At 47.8% G+C, this 16,015-nt stretch overlaps 1 protein-coding gene across 1 annotated transcript in view; it reads left to right on the plus strand.

The window, feature by feature from the left end:
- SEL1L3 (SEL1L family member 3) overlaps positions 1-16,015 on the plus strand; it is a 98,108-nt gene that overhangs the window by 53,804 nt on the left and 28,289 nt on the right. The window contains exons 12-14 of the mRNA XM_072945547.1: positions 7,504-7,623; positions 9,371-9,511; positions 13,082-13,144. Coding sequence (XP_072801648.1) covers positions 7,504-7,623; positions 9,371-9,511; positions 13,082-13,144 — 324 coding nt within the window. The remainder of the gene's footprint in view (positions 1-7,503; positions 7,624-9,370; positions 9,512-13,081; positions 13,145-16,015) is intronic.

Consider the following 16,015-nt stretch of genomic DNA (forward strand, 5'->3'; position numbering starts at 1 on the left):
TTCCTTTTAGATGGTTGCACCCAATAGGAGCGGACGATGACGTGGTCAGCTTCTTGGAATGTGTTTTTCTGTATCTCTTTCTCTAGAATGGATTTAAGTTGTCTTGATGGTCATAACACTTGAGGTAGCTGAGCTGAGAAATACACAGAGGTCTGTGCCAGGAGCTGGCCAGTTTTTCCTGTGAAAGGCTGGATAGTAAATATTTTAGGCTTTGTTTTTATAGTCACTATTGCAACCACTCAACTCTGCCAGAGACAATATATAAACCAGTGGGTGCCTGGGTTTGTGCAGTCATTGACAGTTGGTTACTGCCTGATTGGGTTTGGCTCTGGTCTAGACCATAAACTTTTTTTTTAAATCTTTTTGGGGGTAGTTAGGTTTATTTATCTTTTTTGTGGAGGTACTGGGGATTGAACCCAGGACCTCACAGCATGCTAGGCATGCACTTTACCACTGAGCTCTACCCTCCCCTAGGACATAAACTGTTGATTTGCCTGCTTATGTTTGGTGAGCCTAGGGGACAGGTCAGGGTAGTGGAATCTTAGGCAGAGCAGCTACTGGAGCCAGACCACTTACTGTTCCCTGCACTGCTGCTGCAGTGCACTCAGAAACCCCCAGTGCAGAAGACTCGTGCTTTGCTGATTGAGAATAAATGGTTTCTGGAAAAGAAATCTACAGTGGCCACTGGATAGTTATGAAATAAATGACTCAAAGATATATGTTGTCAGTGAACATTAAACATGAGTCAAGATATAAAACACCAAGAGCCTGTCTATAGAGACATTCTAACTCCTTTAGAAGATAATGATTTCTTCTGAATGAACTGACACACTCTTACTGCCATCTGCATTCTCTCAGCGTATATACGCTACGTGCAAAATTTGACCTCAATTTGACAGGAATTAATTTGTTAATTGATAAAAGCTCTTTGGAAGAAAAATTATTCTGAAAACACATGCATACGAAATCAAGCTACAAAATAATAGTGCCATTGTTCTGCTAAGCCTGAATGTGTTAATAGTGTCCTATATGTATATACTGTACTTTCAGGAATTCTCATGCAGCATAAATTAGCAACGGGAAATGGTATGTTGCTAACAGACCCCTTTTCTTTTGAAGATTTGACATATGAAATGTTATGATTATGAAAGAAAATGTTTAATTGGTCAGAACCAGAGAAGATGAATAGAGATGATCTATCTTGCAGCTGGGAAGTCGTATGATTAAGACTCATAGATAGGAATTATACAGTTAGAAGAGTTGTATCATAGCTCATTTTCTTAAGAATGTGTAATTAATGGCTTCTGGAGAGTTTCAGCAGGTGTCATACGTTGATTTAAATGTCTTTTTGTTGAGAAATCTATTAATTCAACAGTGGCACATAACAAATGAGGAGATAAGGAAAGCCAGACCTCTAATTAACAAACCAAGGATCCGTCAGTAACTTCCTTCTTGATTCTTGTTTCATTTTCCCTTTTATGTAACTCGTGGTCCACATCATTTCATTTTCTTTATTAGTAATCTTGTTTCACGTCACTTCTTGATGATTTAGGGGGACTTGGTTTCAGCTTAAAGACAGAGAAGATGCTAGGAGTTTTTTTTTTTTTTTTTTGGCTTGTTTTTGTGGCTTCATCACAAATGAGTTCTCATTCTCTTCACTCCTCAGAATTCTCTCTTCCAAAAGCTTTGGTCCTCAGGCTTCTCTCTCTACATCTTCTAGAAGGTTGAGGGGTCTCACCCACATCCCTAGTTCCAACCGCCCTCCACATACTGATGGCATATAAACCTTCTTTTTTTTACAACCCCGTCTTCAATCTTAACACACCCCAAAGGAAACACAGCATCTCCTCCCCTCCGTTCCCTACAACACCTCAACCAATGACACCATCGTCCATATCAGCAACTGGGGGGTCACCTGGGGGTCATCTCGGATCCCCCATCACCCTGACAGTCATAATCCCTGACAGCTTTACATGCTGATTTCTCTCTCCTTCCATTTCCATCCACTGTGCTGCCGCCACCCACAGTTGTCCATCATCTCTCCCTGGAGCCACTGTGACAGCCTCCTGTTATGGACTGATTTACAGGATGAACTGACCCCTAAATTCATATGTTTAAGCCCTAAATACCCCCCATCCCCTCGTATCCCAGAATGGGACACTGTATTTGGAACTAGGGCCATTAAAGAGATAATGAAGTTACAATGGAGTCATTAAGTGGCCCTGCTCCAGTATGACTGGTGTCCTTACAAGGAGAGGAGACTAAGACACAGATGAAACAGAGGAACATGTGAGGACACAGCTAAGCAGAGGGGCCTCAGAAGAACCTAAACCTGCCAGCATCTTGATCTTGGACTTCCAGCCTCCGGAAGTGTAAGAAAATACTGTTCTATTGTTTAAGCCACACGCGGTCTGTGTACTTTGTAATGGCGATCCTGGCCGATGAATCCACCTCCTAACTGGCCTTTCTGTCACCAGTCTTGTCCCTTCCCATTCTCTTCCCACCGAGGCTGAAGGGGGCTGTCGGCAGTGGAGATTCCCAGCGTGGCTATACATCAGAGTCGTGTGGGGGCTCAGAGAGCACCTCTGTGCAGCTCCACCCCATGGTCCTGTGGAAGGGACAGAGGGTGGTCCCAGGCATGTAATACGCATATATGTGCACATGTGTACGTGTATTTTTAGACAGCTCTTCGGATGATCTAATGTGCAGTCCGCGTTGAGGAGGACTGACCCGGAAGCACTAAGTCCCGCTCATCACTTGGCACAGCAGTTGTTCCTTGATCTGGTTTCTCTCTGCTTCCCCAGCCTCAGTTCTCAGCAATCCCCACTTGATCTGCCCTCTGGAAATGCCAAGTCTATGGTCACACCATGTTGTTCACACCCCTGGCCCTCCTAGGTCTCCTCTGCCTGGTTTGCTTTCTCCACGCCCACCCACCTTTTCCTGTCTGCAGACTCCTCCTCCTGCTAGAACCTGGGCTCAGACGTCACCTCCTCCCTGGCTCTCCCCTTTGCTGTGCCGTCATGGTACCCGGGCACTGTGATGGCTGCTGTGTACAGGGTCTCAGAGCCGGCTCTCCCAGTAGACTGTGAGCTCCCTGAGACAGGCACCTTGTATCTTCACATCAGTGTTCCCAGTGCCCAGCACTGTGCTGGACATGTAGTTGGCGCTCACTGTTTACTGATGGGGTGATGGATAGGATGAGAGTGCAGAGCATCCAGTAGCAGATGTAAAGTGATCATGATGTCTTGTTGACTCTCTGGTGCTTTTTGATGTGACCAGTGTTCACTGTCAACAGCAAGGACCCAGGGCACTTGGCCTTCAGCTCCGCCTCTCTTGTATTCAGTATGGGGCCTCCCCCATTTGGGGAATCCTGGGTACTTGATGCCCTGTCTCTCCATCATTACAGCTGATATTCCTCCATTCTTACTTTAAAATTCCTAAAATGTTAAATTTCAACAGAGAAAACCCACATCCCCTATTAGGAGTCAAACATTAAAGCTGACTTTAAACGCTGTCAGAGGAGGGCTCCTCGTGGTGGTTCCCACAGGCCCTGAGGGAGAGGGTGGTTTAAATGTAGGCTCTGAAATTACCCTGCTCCTGCATTCCTGGGAGTGCTGGCTGAGCTGCTCCCTGGGTGTGCAGTTTCGATAATTCCAGTTGCTTCTCTCCTCTGCACAGTTTTCACCCTTCACAACTTCAGAGAATGCAGATGCTCTGAAAAGTGGGGGGCCGCTGAGAGCCTTTGCTTCCCAGCTGCAAAGGCCACCACATCTTTCACCCTTCTAGCCCCCTCCCCACTCTGCCCTCTGTCCTGCCTCTCCTGTGAGCAGTGGCAGACAGCAGACGTGCTGAGAACACTGCCCTTGTAGCCTGTAGGCTGAGCAGAGAGCGCGGAGGTAAAGCATGTGAAGTGTCAGCGTCCCTGGGACAGGGTGGAGCCTTCCCTGACGCTGGGTCCGGGGTGGGGTCTAAGGACTCAGAGTCTCCGGATGTTGGACCTCTTCTAACCTGGTCAGTGGGTTCTAACCCTACGGTGTAGGATATGAACTGCTTGTTCCAGAGACGTTGATTTCATAACACAGCAACAGAAAGAACACCCTGGAGTCACAAAAGATCCCATAACTGGTCAGTCTGGGACTGGGTCCCTGCCAGCATCTTGCAGCTCTGCCCCCACCCTCACCCCCACTGTGGCTTCTCACACCACGCCTCTTTCGGGATTGGTTACTTTCCCATCTGAAGCATCATTCCCTGGTCTCAAAGTGTTTGCTGGACAAACAACCCAGCGCTGCTCCCTTTTAGGGACGTTCTTTCATCAGATGTCTTTGTAGATGGTTGGCTTTCACAGAAAGCTCTGGGTTCGTGGCCCTGACCTGGTGCTGGCTGCCACTGTGGTGACCTCACAACTATGAAGACATGGCCACCTGCCTGGCTGACGAAGGCAGTTGTGGTGAGGCTCCAGAGCCAGATTTGCCTGGTCCAGGTCCTAGATCTGCTGCTCCCTGGGTGTGCAGTTTTGATAATTCCAGTTGCTTCTCTCCTCTGCACAGTTTTCACCCGTAAAGCAGTTGCCAGGATGGTCTACACCTCACGTGGTTGTTACAGTGTGAATAAGAGAGTCCATATAATGTATGCTCAGCGGAGCCCAATACACACTGTGACTCTCTCAAATGTTTCTGGTCCCAGCAGCCACTCCTCAAATCTATCCTTCCCGTCTTCAGAAGCATCAAATTCTCTTAGATCTTTAGCTCCACAAGGTGAGGCTTGGAGCTGTGCAAAACTGCAAACACCAACAGAAAAGGTAACGTTCTAAATTGCCATCAGCCTTTTCCATGTTAGCGTGAAATGAGGACCTAAAAAGTGATGAGTTGCCATTCCTGAGAGCTTACTGTGTGCCAGATGCGCTGATAAGATCTCTCACAGACAGCTCTATGAGGTCAGTTCAGGTATGGTTCCCATTTTACAGATGGTGCAACCGAGACTTAGAGAAGCCAAAGAACTTGCCCAAAGACACACAGCAAATGAATAGCAGAGCCTAGATTTGTAACTAGGTGCTTCTAACTCTTTGAACTATAAAAAATAATGGCTAAGAGGTTGAGTGCTTTTGGTATAGCACATACCTGTTAAGCTCCGTTTTACGGTTGTGGAATCTCAGTCTCAGATAAATAGAGTTAGTGGCCCATGGTCCACAGGTAGTTAGTGACAAGTTAGAATCCATGTCCCCTGGGTCTGATGTGAAGAGCCGTGCTCTCAATGACCCCGTCCTGCTGCCAGGCTCGATGGTCCTACCCAGAGGAGCAGGAGGGGGCTAGGTCAGGGGACAGCGGTATAAAAGATAAAAGTGTTACTTCTTCAGATTTATGCATGGTTGCCCAGGCCTTCTGGAAGTGTGGCCTTTGCCAAGAACTCCCCTCAACACTTAGCTGGAGCTCAGGGTATACAGGGGAGATGATGAAACAGCCCACTGTTGGCTTCCTCCCAGACGCACGAGTCCTTTGCAGGGTGGGGAGGCTGAGGAAGGACAGTCAGCCCCACAACCAGCCTGGGTTTGATTCCTAAGTTTGAAGAACTAAACATATGACCTTAGGTAGTTATTTAACCTCTCTGGGCCTCGGTTTCCACATCTGTGAAATGGGGATGTTGATAGTGACTGTCTTATGAGGTTACAGAGATGCAGTGAGCCAATCTGCGCAAAGCAATTAGAACAGTACCCGGCGCAAAGTCCGTGCCAGTGTAATGTATCATCACTGCCAGAGAGTGGCAGAAACGTCAAAGAGTATAAATCCTTGCAGGATAGGAACTGTGTCTTCATATGTTATGTCTTTCACTTAAGTCCCATGACAAAGTTAAGGAGGTAGAAACAAAATAAGGAAAAGAAAAAAACATCTACCCCAAATCCAAACACCCCAAATCTCCAGTTGAACAAAAAAATCTAGCTGAGGATTCCATTGTTTGAGAAACCCAAACTCCAGCCCTATTCCAGGCTCATCACAGGCAACAGTCTCCCCTGGAGTCTGAGCTGCAGCGCCTGCTCCTTGGCCACGCACTTGGCGAAGAATCTAGGCGAGAGAGGCTGATGCCCAGGCCGGGTTCCAGGACCTTCCCGCTGGAGGACGACATTGAAGGGGAGCCGGTCAGAGCCCTGTCTTTGGAATCAGGCCATTCTGGCCTCCCGGGCCACCTCTACAACGTGACCTTGAGTTCATGGTTTCACCTTCCGAACCTCAGTTCCTTTGCCTATAAACTGAGGACAGTGGTATTTAGGTCACGGCCCTGTTGTGAGGATTAAATGAAAAAACATTCATTAAACACCCTGCATGTAGTTGGCTTCAATAAAAGGTAGTGGGCATCACTATTCTAATTGTTGCTCTTTGCTCGGTGGCATCTTAAGGTTCACCATCCAGCAAGAATTGATACCCGCTGGGTTCTGCGTCCTAGCGCTGTCCCCAAGTCGGCCCGCTATTGCCCCTGATAGGCACCTCTGGCTCCAAGGGGCCACAGTGGAGGAGGCAGCTGGGTGACCTTGCCGCAAATGGGGCTGCAGGATAGAGTTTGTGAATCTAAGTACTTTTCTTCCCTGACAAACAGAAAAGGTCAGAGGGGAAATCAGGCCTGGCCCCTTGTTCTCCGAGGCTTCTTTCCCAAACTCATCCACATCCAGTTTTTTTCACCATGTGCCCGTGCCATGCTCTGGGCTGGGAAGCCCTTTCAGGGAGGGACCTCCTCGCCCTCACGGTTGGATAGAGTTCATTTTATGTAAGGGGAGACTAAAATGGCAGGACCGTTTTTTGGATAAACAGCCAAAATATATACATAAAAATGAGTCTTATTTTCTTCAAAGGAGGCAGATACCTGGGAGGCTGTGTGCAAATTCAGAGCGTTTGGTGAACCTTCCCTTCAGTTCGCCTTTAGTGCCTCCAGCCCCTTCTTGCTCATGTCCTCAGAGTCGATGTGCCCTCTTTTTCCCAGAGTAGATTTAATTTTGGGAAATAGCCGAAAGACATTTGAGGCTGAGCCTGCTAAATAAAAAGGGTTAGTCATGCAGGATAATAACACTTTGGGATAAAAAAAAAGTAATAAGGTTATACTTAGAAAATATTGATTTACCTTTTATGATGCTGTGGGTAATCTGGCTCTGAAACTGGCGGACCAGAAGTGAACTTCCACACCAGCTGGAGTGATGGAGGCAGAGGTGAAATAAACTTTGTCCTCCCCAGGCAACTTTGATAGGAACAAAAATCCCTGTTTAGATACATGACATGTGAAACATACATTTAAAAAGGGTTTGATCTTACGGCACTGTGGACATACCTCATATTTTAATTATCCATATAGTTTTTGCTTGAGAAATTGCTAGTTTAAGAATAATGTCATGTTTTTTGCATGCTGTATCATTTAGAGATTTTCATTCTCCCTTCTTCCCCTCCCCACTCCCTCCCTCCTTTCTTGCCTTTCTTCCTGCCTTCCTTACTTCCTCCCTCCCTCCCTCCCTTCCTTCTTTTTTAGGCGTATGTTGAAACAATTAGACTAAAAGATGATGAAATACTCAAGGTCCAAACCAAAGAAGATGGAGACGTCTTTATGTGGCTGAAGCATGAAGCCACCCGAGGCAATGCAGCAGCTCAGGTAAACAATGCGATCCACTGTCTTGGAAATTCTCTCAGCCATGATAGACTAGGTCACGCCTTGGTAGCAAAATAACCCAAACCTAGCAGCTTAGCACAACGCCAGTTTATTGTTGCTCACACTGCCAGTCCATGAGGTTGGCATGGGCTGTGCTCTCATAGTCCCGTAGGAGCCCAAACTCCCACTTCCAAAGCCACTGCAACAGGGCAACGGCGTGACACATCACAGGGTGGCTCTTAATCCTTCTGCTCCGAAGGAGCACGAGTCACTTCTCACATTTCATTGGCCAAAACGAGTCAGTTGATCACTCTTGACTTCGAGTGGGCTGGAAATGTAGTCTAACCCAGCAACTAGAGGAGAGGGAGCCACAATAAAACATAAAATAAAAGGAAATTTTAAAAAGCATCTTGGGGTGTAGGAGAGATTAGATGGGCATCGAGAGGAAGGCCACAAAGTCAGCTAGGAGAATGAGGGAAAATCTGGCATGGTAGACCAAGAGGACCGACCTTGTCTCTTGAACATGTCTTTTGGATGGACTTGTAAGGGGTACAAGAAAGGACAGGGGGCTGGGACAATGTCCCCTATCTGACTTCTTGCCCGATTCCACTATGAAGAAAAGACTTTATGGGAGCCAGCTAAGGCTGATGGCACTGGAGGGAAGACACCTCCTTCCCTAAGGATGGATTTAGCTTTTGCTCTGTGCTCCTGGTGAGTACACAGCATCAGGAGGCGTCTCTGGGTCTGCTAAGCAGACAGAAAACCAGAGATGAGAAAGAGAAAGAAAACCAAAGAACAAATGCATTGACAAGCAAACATTTCAGAGTCCCTGTAGTAACGGATCTCCCATCCCTCCTTCAAGGTCTTCTTAGCATCTCAGGAGATGCTTTCCTGGAACTTACAAGGTTTAATTTTTTGGTGGGGAAGGGAGGTGAAAGAGAAGAGAAGGAGATGAAAAGAGAACTAGAAAGAAGGAAAGACAATAAGGGGCCCACAAGGGACCAGAATGTTAACAAGCGCTGCTTAGGGCCCCTTCCTGGGGTCTGTGCCAGGCTGCAGCCTTTCTCGTACAGGAAGCAAATCCAGTGCATAGTCCAGAAACAGCACTGCCACAGCCATTTCCTGGGTGCCCCAGAGCGTGCATGAACTTTCCCAACAGTGGACACCTCTTCCTTCAGTCAGGGAATCTTAGTTGGGTAGCTTCTGTAAGTTTCTGGTGAGTTCTGCTGGGTGGGAGCTGAGGGGACAAGGGCAGACAAACAACCTCTTGAGGTCCCTACCCGCAAAGACTCCCAGCCTCAAGTCTACGGTGGAGCCAGCCACAAGGACAGACGCTGGGATAGGAGGAGACGGGTGCTGTCGGAGGCACCCTAACCGGTACGGATGTGCACTGGCCACACCGCTCACTGGGGCAAGAGGATGGGCAGTACCTCCCAAAGGAGAGGAGACAGCGTGTTTGTTGACCAAGTTCCATCCAGCTCTGGTCTGGGTGCCATAGATTCATTCACACACACACACACACACTCATACCCCATTTCCAGCTCATGTTAAGGACTTGTATTTATACAAGTTCACCTTCAGGGCTTTGGTCCTCGGTAGGAAAATGACACGTTTCTACCTAACTCTTGCGTCTCAATGGAAAACCATTTTAAGCTAGGTTTGCCCTCTCCCCACCCCCACCGCCTTTAAAGTCTTACATGTTGAGCATTACACAGGCAAGTCATTATTCTAAATTGCTGCTGTCTTGAAGCAACGGTTGGCCCAGATGCTATTCTGGGGCCAGCAAGGTGTGGCCAAGAACCCGGAAGCGGCCATCGAGTGGTACGCCAAGGGCGCCCTGGAGACCGAGGACCCCGCGTTAATATACGACTACGCCATTGTGTTATTCAAGGTGAGAATCACGCAGTTTGTGCTGAAATCGCACAATTCTTATCAGACTTCCCAAGCGGGTTCCTGTAGGGGTGCAGGCCAACAGGGAGTCTGGAGCTGAAGAATCTTAGTATATGCTTCTGTCACTCTTGGTGGAACGAGGTATTTGCTGAAAAGGCAAGAGTCAGAAGTGGTTCCCTGGTCTCATTTTTAATCATTAGTCTTATGTTTGGATTCTCTCTGCTTTTGCAAGAACTGTGGCATTCTGGAGGAGACACCCATATTTTATGGAGTGGTATGTGCCCAGCAGTCCCCAGAGGTGCTGCAAGTTTGCCACCAGGCAGAGCTGTCATTGAATCACAGCTGAGACAAAGTGCATATTTGGGCTGGATCCCAACAGTCCCATAGATCGGAACAAAGATCTTGGTTTTAGGCCAGTGGGAGAGCAGGAGGACGGATGGGGTGAGCTTTAGCCCAGGAGACAGAGAATGGAGTTCAAGTCCCTCCTCTGCAACCATCAGCTGTGTTCTACTTACCCGATCCGGTGGGACAATGGTCATGACCACAGATGGAATGAGATGACCTAAGGAAAGGGCTTCAAGAACTGAAAAATGTTATCCTATACAGAATAATAGTAGTTCGCATTGATTGAGGTGGTGCTTATTCCCTGATGGACGTGTATTAACACATCCAGTCCTCACAACAACCTTGCAAGGTAGGTTCCATGGTGTATTATGACCTCTGCTTACGTGTGTGGTAACAGAGGCTCAGGAAGGTTTTGTAACTTGCCCAAGGTCGCATCACTAGTACGTTTCAGATCTGGGACTGGGATCCAGGCAACCTGGCTTCAGGATCTGTGCTCTTCACCCCTGAATACAGAGACATCAATTCACCAATCTTGAAAAAGTAAGAAGCCATTGGCTCTAGTAAGGAAACCCCTGGCCCCTATGTCCAGGCCCAAAGGAAGCAGCTGCCTGCAGATACACATGTCTTCAAACAAGGACCTGGATGCCCATGGCCAGGTTCATCTCCAGAACACAGCTGTGGCTGCTCATTGGTTAACAATCATGACTTTTGTTAAATGTCTAACTCTCTAAAGCCTTAAAACCTATTAGTTGTTATGGTTTCCAGATTTAAAGCCCAGACTTTCTCTTTGTCATCGTCAAATCAGCATGGAAATGGTTTGACTCTTAGCCATGTGCCAAGGTATTCGTGTATTTGAACAATAAACACCCATTAAGGGCTGACAAAATGCTAGATTCTGTGCTAGAGGAGGGACATATGGATGCATGAGCCATATCCCTGACCCCAGGGGTCTCAGACCCTCGAGGGGAAGACAGAGGAGAGGCACCTGCCCACCGGGGGTGGGGCCAACTACTGCCCAAAGTGCAGGGAAGATAAAGGCATGAATCAGACATTTCTTCTGCCCAGCGGGAGCTTGAAATCCAGAAGGAGAGTTAGGAGGTGGCATAGAAACCTTTTTTGGTTTTCCTGCATTCTAACTAAGTTATCTTTGAGTGGGATGAAGGAAACCTTTTATCTAACAGTCCTATGCACTTGGCTTTTTGTCTTGTGTGGGTACCTGGCTTATTGAATTCAAAGATGACTGCACGATGATGGCAGTAGTGTGTCCAAGACGGTGGAGTCCGTCCCATTTCACATCCACACGAGGATGGGACTTTGACTTCTATTGCAGCAACTGTCCTCCATGAATTCATTCAGTGGCTAGTTACTGAGCACTTACTCTGTATCAGGAATTCACATTCTGTCACTTGACAACTTCCAGTACTACTCACATTTGTGCATCGTGTGTTGTCTTTTTGCCAGAAACCATCCCACCTCTCATTACATAATTATCCTGGAAAATCCCCGTCCTAGAAATCAGAGCATCTGAGTTCTAGTTGCAGATCTAATTGTGAGGTCTAGAGTAAGTCAACCTTTCTGAGCCCCATTTCTATTCCTTCAAAACAAAGAAGTTGGAGAAGATAAACTTTGAACGTAAGCAGTTTCTAACATTCTGTCAGCCTGATGGTTCTGATTCTTTTCCCAAAGTCCAAAAAGGTCATCTCATTGCCCCATCCAGTTATTCCAAATAGTCTTCCTGTCCTTTCTCTTTCCTCTCCCTCTAATTAAACGAAGTGATGGTGCACTTCTGAAAAATATTTTCATCTTCCACTTTGCTTCAGCTCATCGGTTTTATTCAATAAGTAACTTAAAATCTAGTAGAAACTCAGTGTATGTAATTTAACCTTTATCTAGATTCACAGTTTTACTTTGAGTTCTGAAAACTACAAGGACAAACATAGTTTGCAGCATGTTTTCTGTATCCTCTAAGAAGGTTACAAATCTTTATAGATTCTCGGCATAGAAATGAAAATAAATGGGAGAAAAATGCAGCGTGGCAGTTACAAACATGGACCCTGGAGCCCACCTGCCTGGGCTCAAATCCTGCCTTGACTTCTCACTCGCTGTGCGATTCTGGGCAAGTTTCTCCCATAAGAACGCTAGCAGCACTGTGGGGGGAGGGGAGCGGGGAGTGAGGGTTAGAGGTGACAGGAGGGTCCTGGGCTCACGGTAATTAGCACAGGAATGTTTGCAGTGCTGTCTTCACTTACTGTAGAGCTGAGCATTTAAACAGAGAGAACAGCTGTATTCATTGCCAAGCCCTCTCACATTGTATTGTATGTGACCCCGTCCAGTGCTGAGTCTCAGACCAGGAGGGCTCCATGCAGTGTGCGGGTCAATCACAGACCCAGAGTGCACTTAGAATTTGGCAGTTTTCATCCTGCTCCTCTTGCCTGCCATCTTCATGGTCACAATCAGATCTATGTCCAGAGAGGACCAAGGACCACCCCCACCCTCCCCAGACTCACTGTTTTTCCACGTGGTCCTGCAGACACAACAGTGTGGTCCCACAGATTTCCTCTCGTATAACAAGGATCCCAAAGCCATTTCTCTCTGTGATGCACAAACCATCTCTGCTGGAAACCCTTGATTTTGCTGGAGGAAGCTTGTCAGTTTGTCAGTGTCTGAGACAACTGATTCCAAGGGGCCCTTTGCTGCTGGCTCTCGAGCTGGTTCTGAAGCCACAGTGTTCCATGGTGGGGTCTCCCAACAGGACCCTGGAAGGCTGCAAATGACAGCCTAATAACTCTTGACTGTCCAACACAGATCAAGTGCTTTATCTGGCACACAAATTAGGGAATCCCCAGAGCAAGGCATCCAAGATGACCACGCTCATTTAACCTCATTCCTGGCTTCTCCCAACAGCACTTGTGGATTGGCGGGAATGGGATTCACTCGATGATAAACGGGGAATCGGGGATGCAAAGCTGGGAGGGTGGGGTGTGTTGCCTCTGCTCTACAAATATAAGCAAAATGATGATGGTGGTGATGATGGTGATGATAATATGGTGATTGTGATGATATAAGAGCTCCATATATAGAAATCTTCAAGATTAGCTTTTTAAATAAGAAGGCCTTGGCTTTATTTCTAAGTATCTTCTATCAAACACTGATGGATCTGTGTGGTGGTTTTGCGTATACTTTGCATTTATTTTCTTCTTGATCATTGCTGTTTACCGTTGTTTAGGGTCAAGGAGTGAAAAAGAACAGACGGCTTGCCTTAGAGCTGATGAAGAAAGCAGCTTCCAAGGTAACACTTGTGCATATCGTCAGAGCGAAACATTTCCACCACACACACCCACGCTCTCACATGTCTCCGAGAGTAAGTGGGCAGCCTTCCGAGGAAGGTAGACTTGCAGTGCGGAAGGAGGGGTCCCTGGCATCGCAGTGATTAGTCATTTTCGAGCTACAACACACACAGAAACCTGCCCAATGGGGATGGCAGAATTCAAAAGCCAAACTCCCTTTCCAGTCAATAGACTTCAGACCGATTTTGTTTGAAGGCTAAAATTATAATCAAGGGCTGCCCTGCTAGCAAGCAGCAGTGGGGGCTCCTTGAAACTGAATGAATGTAAATGCCATCGAATTAGGAAAACCAAAAGCCTGATTCCTCTGAAGATTAACCTTGTCTTGCCCAACACGCATTTGCTTCTCTGGGCTTTGATAAAGGGGCTGTTTATCAAGCTTACTGCCGGCTTTCAGAATTAGCTTTCTGTTGTCCCTATTTATTCTTCAAAGTTATCTTCAAGCCAGTTGGTTTCAACATTGCACTAGAGGATGGAGGTTATAATGTCACTTGTGAGGGAACACACACACACACACACACACAGAGGCATACATATCCCTGTGTGCAAAGACACACACCCAATGCATGCAGACACACACATGCATACTCCCCGGTGCCTGCATACAGATTTGCAAACAAATAGATTTGGAGAAACCACTGTAATTTTACAACCTTGACAGGGCCCTTTATAGCCCTTCAGGCTCTGAATGTGCCTCCATCCCCAAGGCCGCTAGTGCTCGCCCTGTCAGCCAAGACTCCTCAAATAACCAGGCTGATTTTCCTTCCTCGTTCCCTTTCTTTAAAGAGCTCAGAGTGTCGCTTTTCTGTAGAAAGTTGGAGCGTGGAGGAAGAAAGCCAGGAGGCCTTTTCTCCACCTCGGTGGCCTCGAGAGGGCCAGTGACCAGGAGAAGGGAGCCCACCACCGTGCACACTGGCTCTCCTCCCTGACGCAGACGATAGAAATAGAAAAGCAGCTTGGCGGCGGTCATTGAGGGCACTGGTTTCAGAGCACCCTGAAACGGGACAGTGATGGGGTTTCCTGGCAGGGGTGCAGTTTGCATCCCCTTAGTCATGCTAGTGGTGAACTGTTGTCTAAGGTGCTTTATTTTGAATGGATTTTTAGCAGCGCTTAGATGAATATCGGAGGAAATGCAATTTTATGGCCTGGAGTAGTCGCAGTCTTAAAAGCGTTACAGGATCTCACTCATGCCCTCATCAGGGAGTTACTAAGCCCTTACTCTTTGTCAGGCACTGTGCTGAAGCCCATAATGTGATTTTTGGAATTAGCTAGAAGTCACTTGGAAGGATATCTGTTGATACAGTTATAAATGTCCAGAACAAAGTGTGAGGATTAAGAAATAAAATAAGATTTCTCGAGGGGCTTCTGAACTGGGTCCAAATACAATTTCCAAAGGAATTGTTCTGTGAATGTTTTGAGTGATGACAGGTGCCTTTGAATAAGCCTGTGGCCTCCTGCGGTGAGCACTGCACAGCCGTTTTGATGTCTATTCCATAGCTTGTTCCAAAGCTGCTTCCCACCACTTTACAGTAGGGCCTGATCTGTGGCTTCATGGAAATGCATTCATCCCGCAACTTCTCAGGGGGCTGCCTTGCACCTGGTACCGTGCGAGGCTCAAGGGGAATGCTTCTATGACTGGTCCACAGCACTGACAGCTCACTGGCCCAAGTGTCGGCTATCTGGGGGGCCTGCAAATCTGAACACTACCCTTGATCCACGGAGTGTAGGATTTGGATTCAGTTTTATGTGTCATCAGCCTTCAAAGGACGGCTTCCGTTCACTTGACAAACATTTGTGGAGCACTGACTCTAAGCCAAGTACTAATGCAGGTGCTTGGGGTACAGAACAAAACTCCCTGCCCTTGTGGAGCATCTGATCTAAGGGGCCTTGCCAGTTTCTCCTGGTCCTCCCGGCACCCCGAGTCCAACATAAAAACTAAGACAGAGAGCGTTTTAGGAGCAGCTGCGGACTGAAAAGGCTGCAGGCTGCGATCTTGGCATCTGTGAGGAAAGACACCCGTCCCTCTCTTCTGAAAGGTGGGGCGAGAGATTTGGTTCCCCGCTTGGATTCTGCCGGGTCTCGCAGATGCAAGGGCACTCACTGTTGGCTTCTCCATTCCCTTTTCCCCTGCTTGTTCATGGTCTTGTGGATGCGGCAGGAAAGAAAGAAGGAGAACACTGAATGCCCAGGTTTGCACACTTACACCCCTGCCCGGCTCCTGAGCCTTCAACAACCAGGCGCCAGGCGGCCACACAGAAGCAGGTGGGAGCACCTGGGGAGAGCAGAGGCGGGCACCTGAGAGCATGAATCAGCAAGAACAGGGAGGCTCCCATGAAGCAGCCCCTCCCTGGGACAGTCCCAGGCTTACAGGTCTGAAACCTCCCTGCCTTCTCCACCGCCCTCTCCTCTGCATCAGCCCCGACCAGACGCTACCCGGCAGAGACGGGATGCTGAGCAATCACACGACACCTATGCTTTGCAAGTAGGATGTTGTGGCTGCTTTCTGCAGAGGGTTTGTTGGTGTTTGGGGCAGAGGAATCAGCAGATGGGCAGGCAGGCCACCTAGAAACCGTCCCATCCAGGGCAGACCTCTGGCCTCCTATCACAGTTAAGCGCTCTTGAATTTCAAGGGCATCACTGATACCGCAGGGCAGTAAGAAGCCTTTTGTAGACAAGGATGCTGCATAAGAGCCCCCAGGGGCTGAGTGATGACCTGGGGTCCAGCATCACTGCTGAGCTGGAAGGCAGAAATGCCAACAGCAGCTGGGTGAGACCCTCCCAGGAAGACGCTAAGGCGGCCTCTGTTTTCCAGCACG

Source organism: Vicugna pacos, chromosome 2 (genome assembly GCF_048564905.1).
Source record: "Vicugna pacos chromosome 2, VicPac4, whole genome shotgun sequence".
Classification (NCBI taxonomy): domain Eukaryota; kingdom Metazoa; phylum Chordata; class Mammalia; order Artiodactyla; family Camelidae; genus Vicugna; species Vicugna pacos.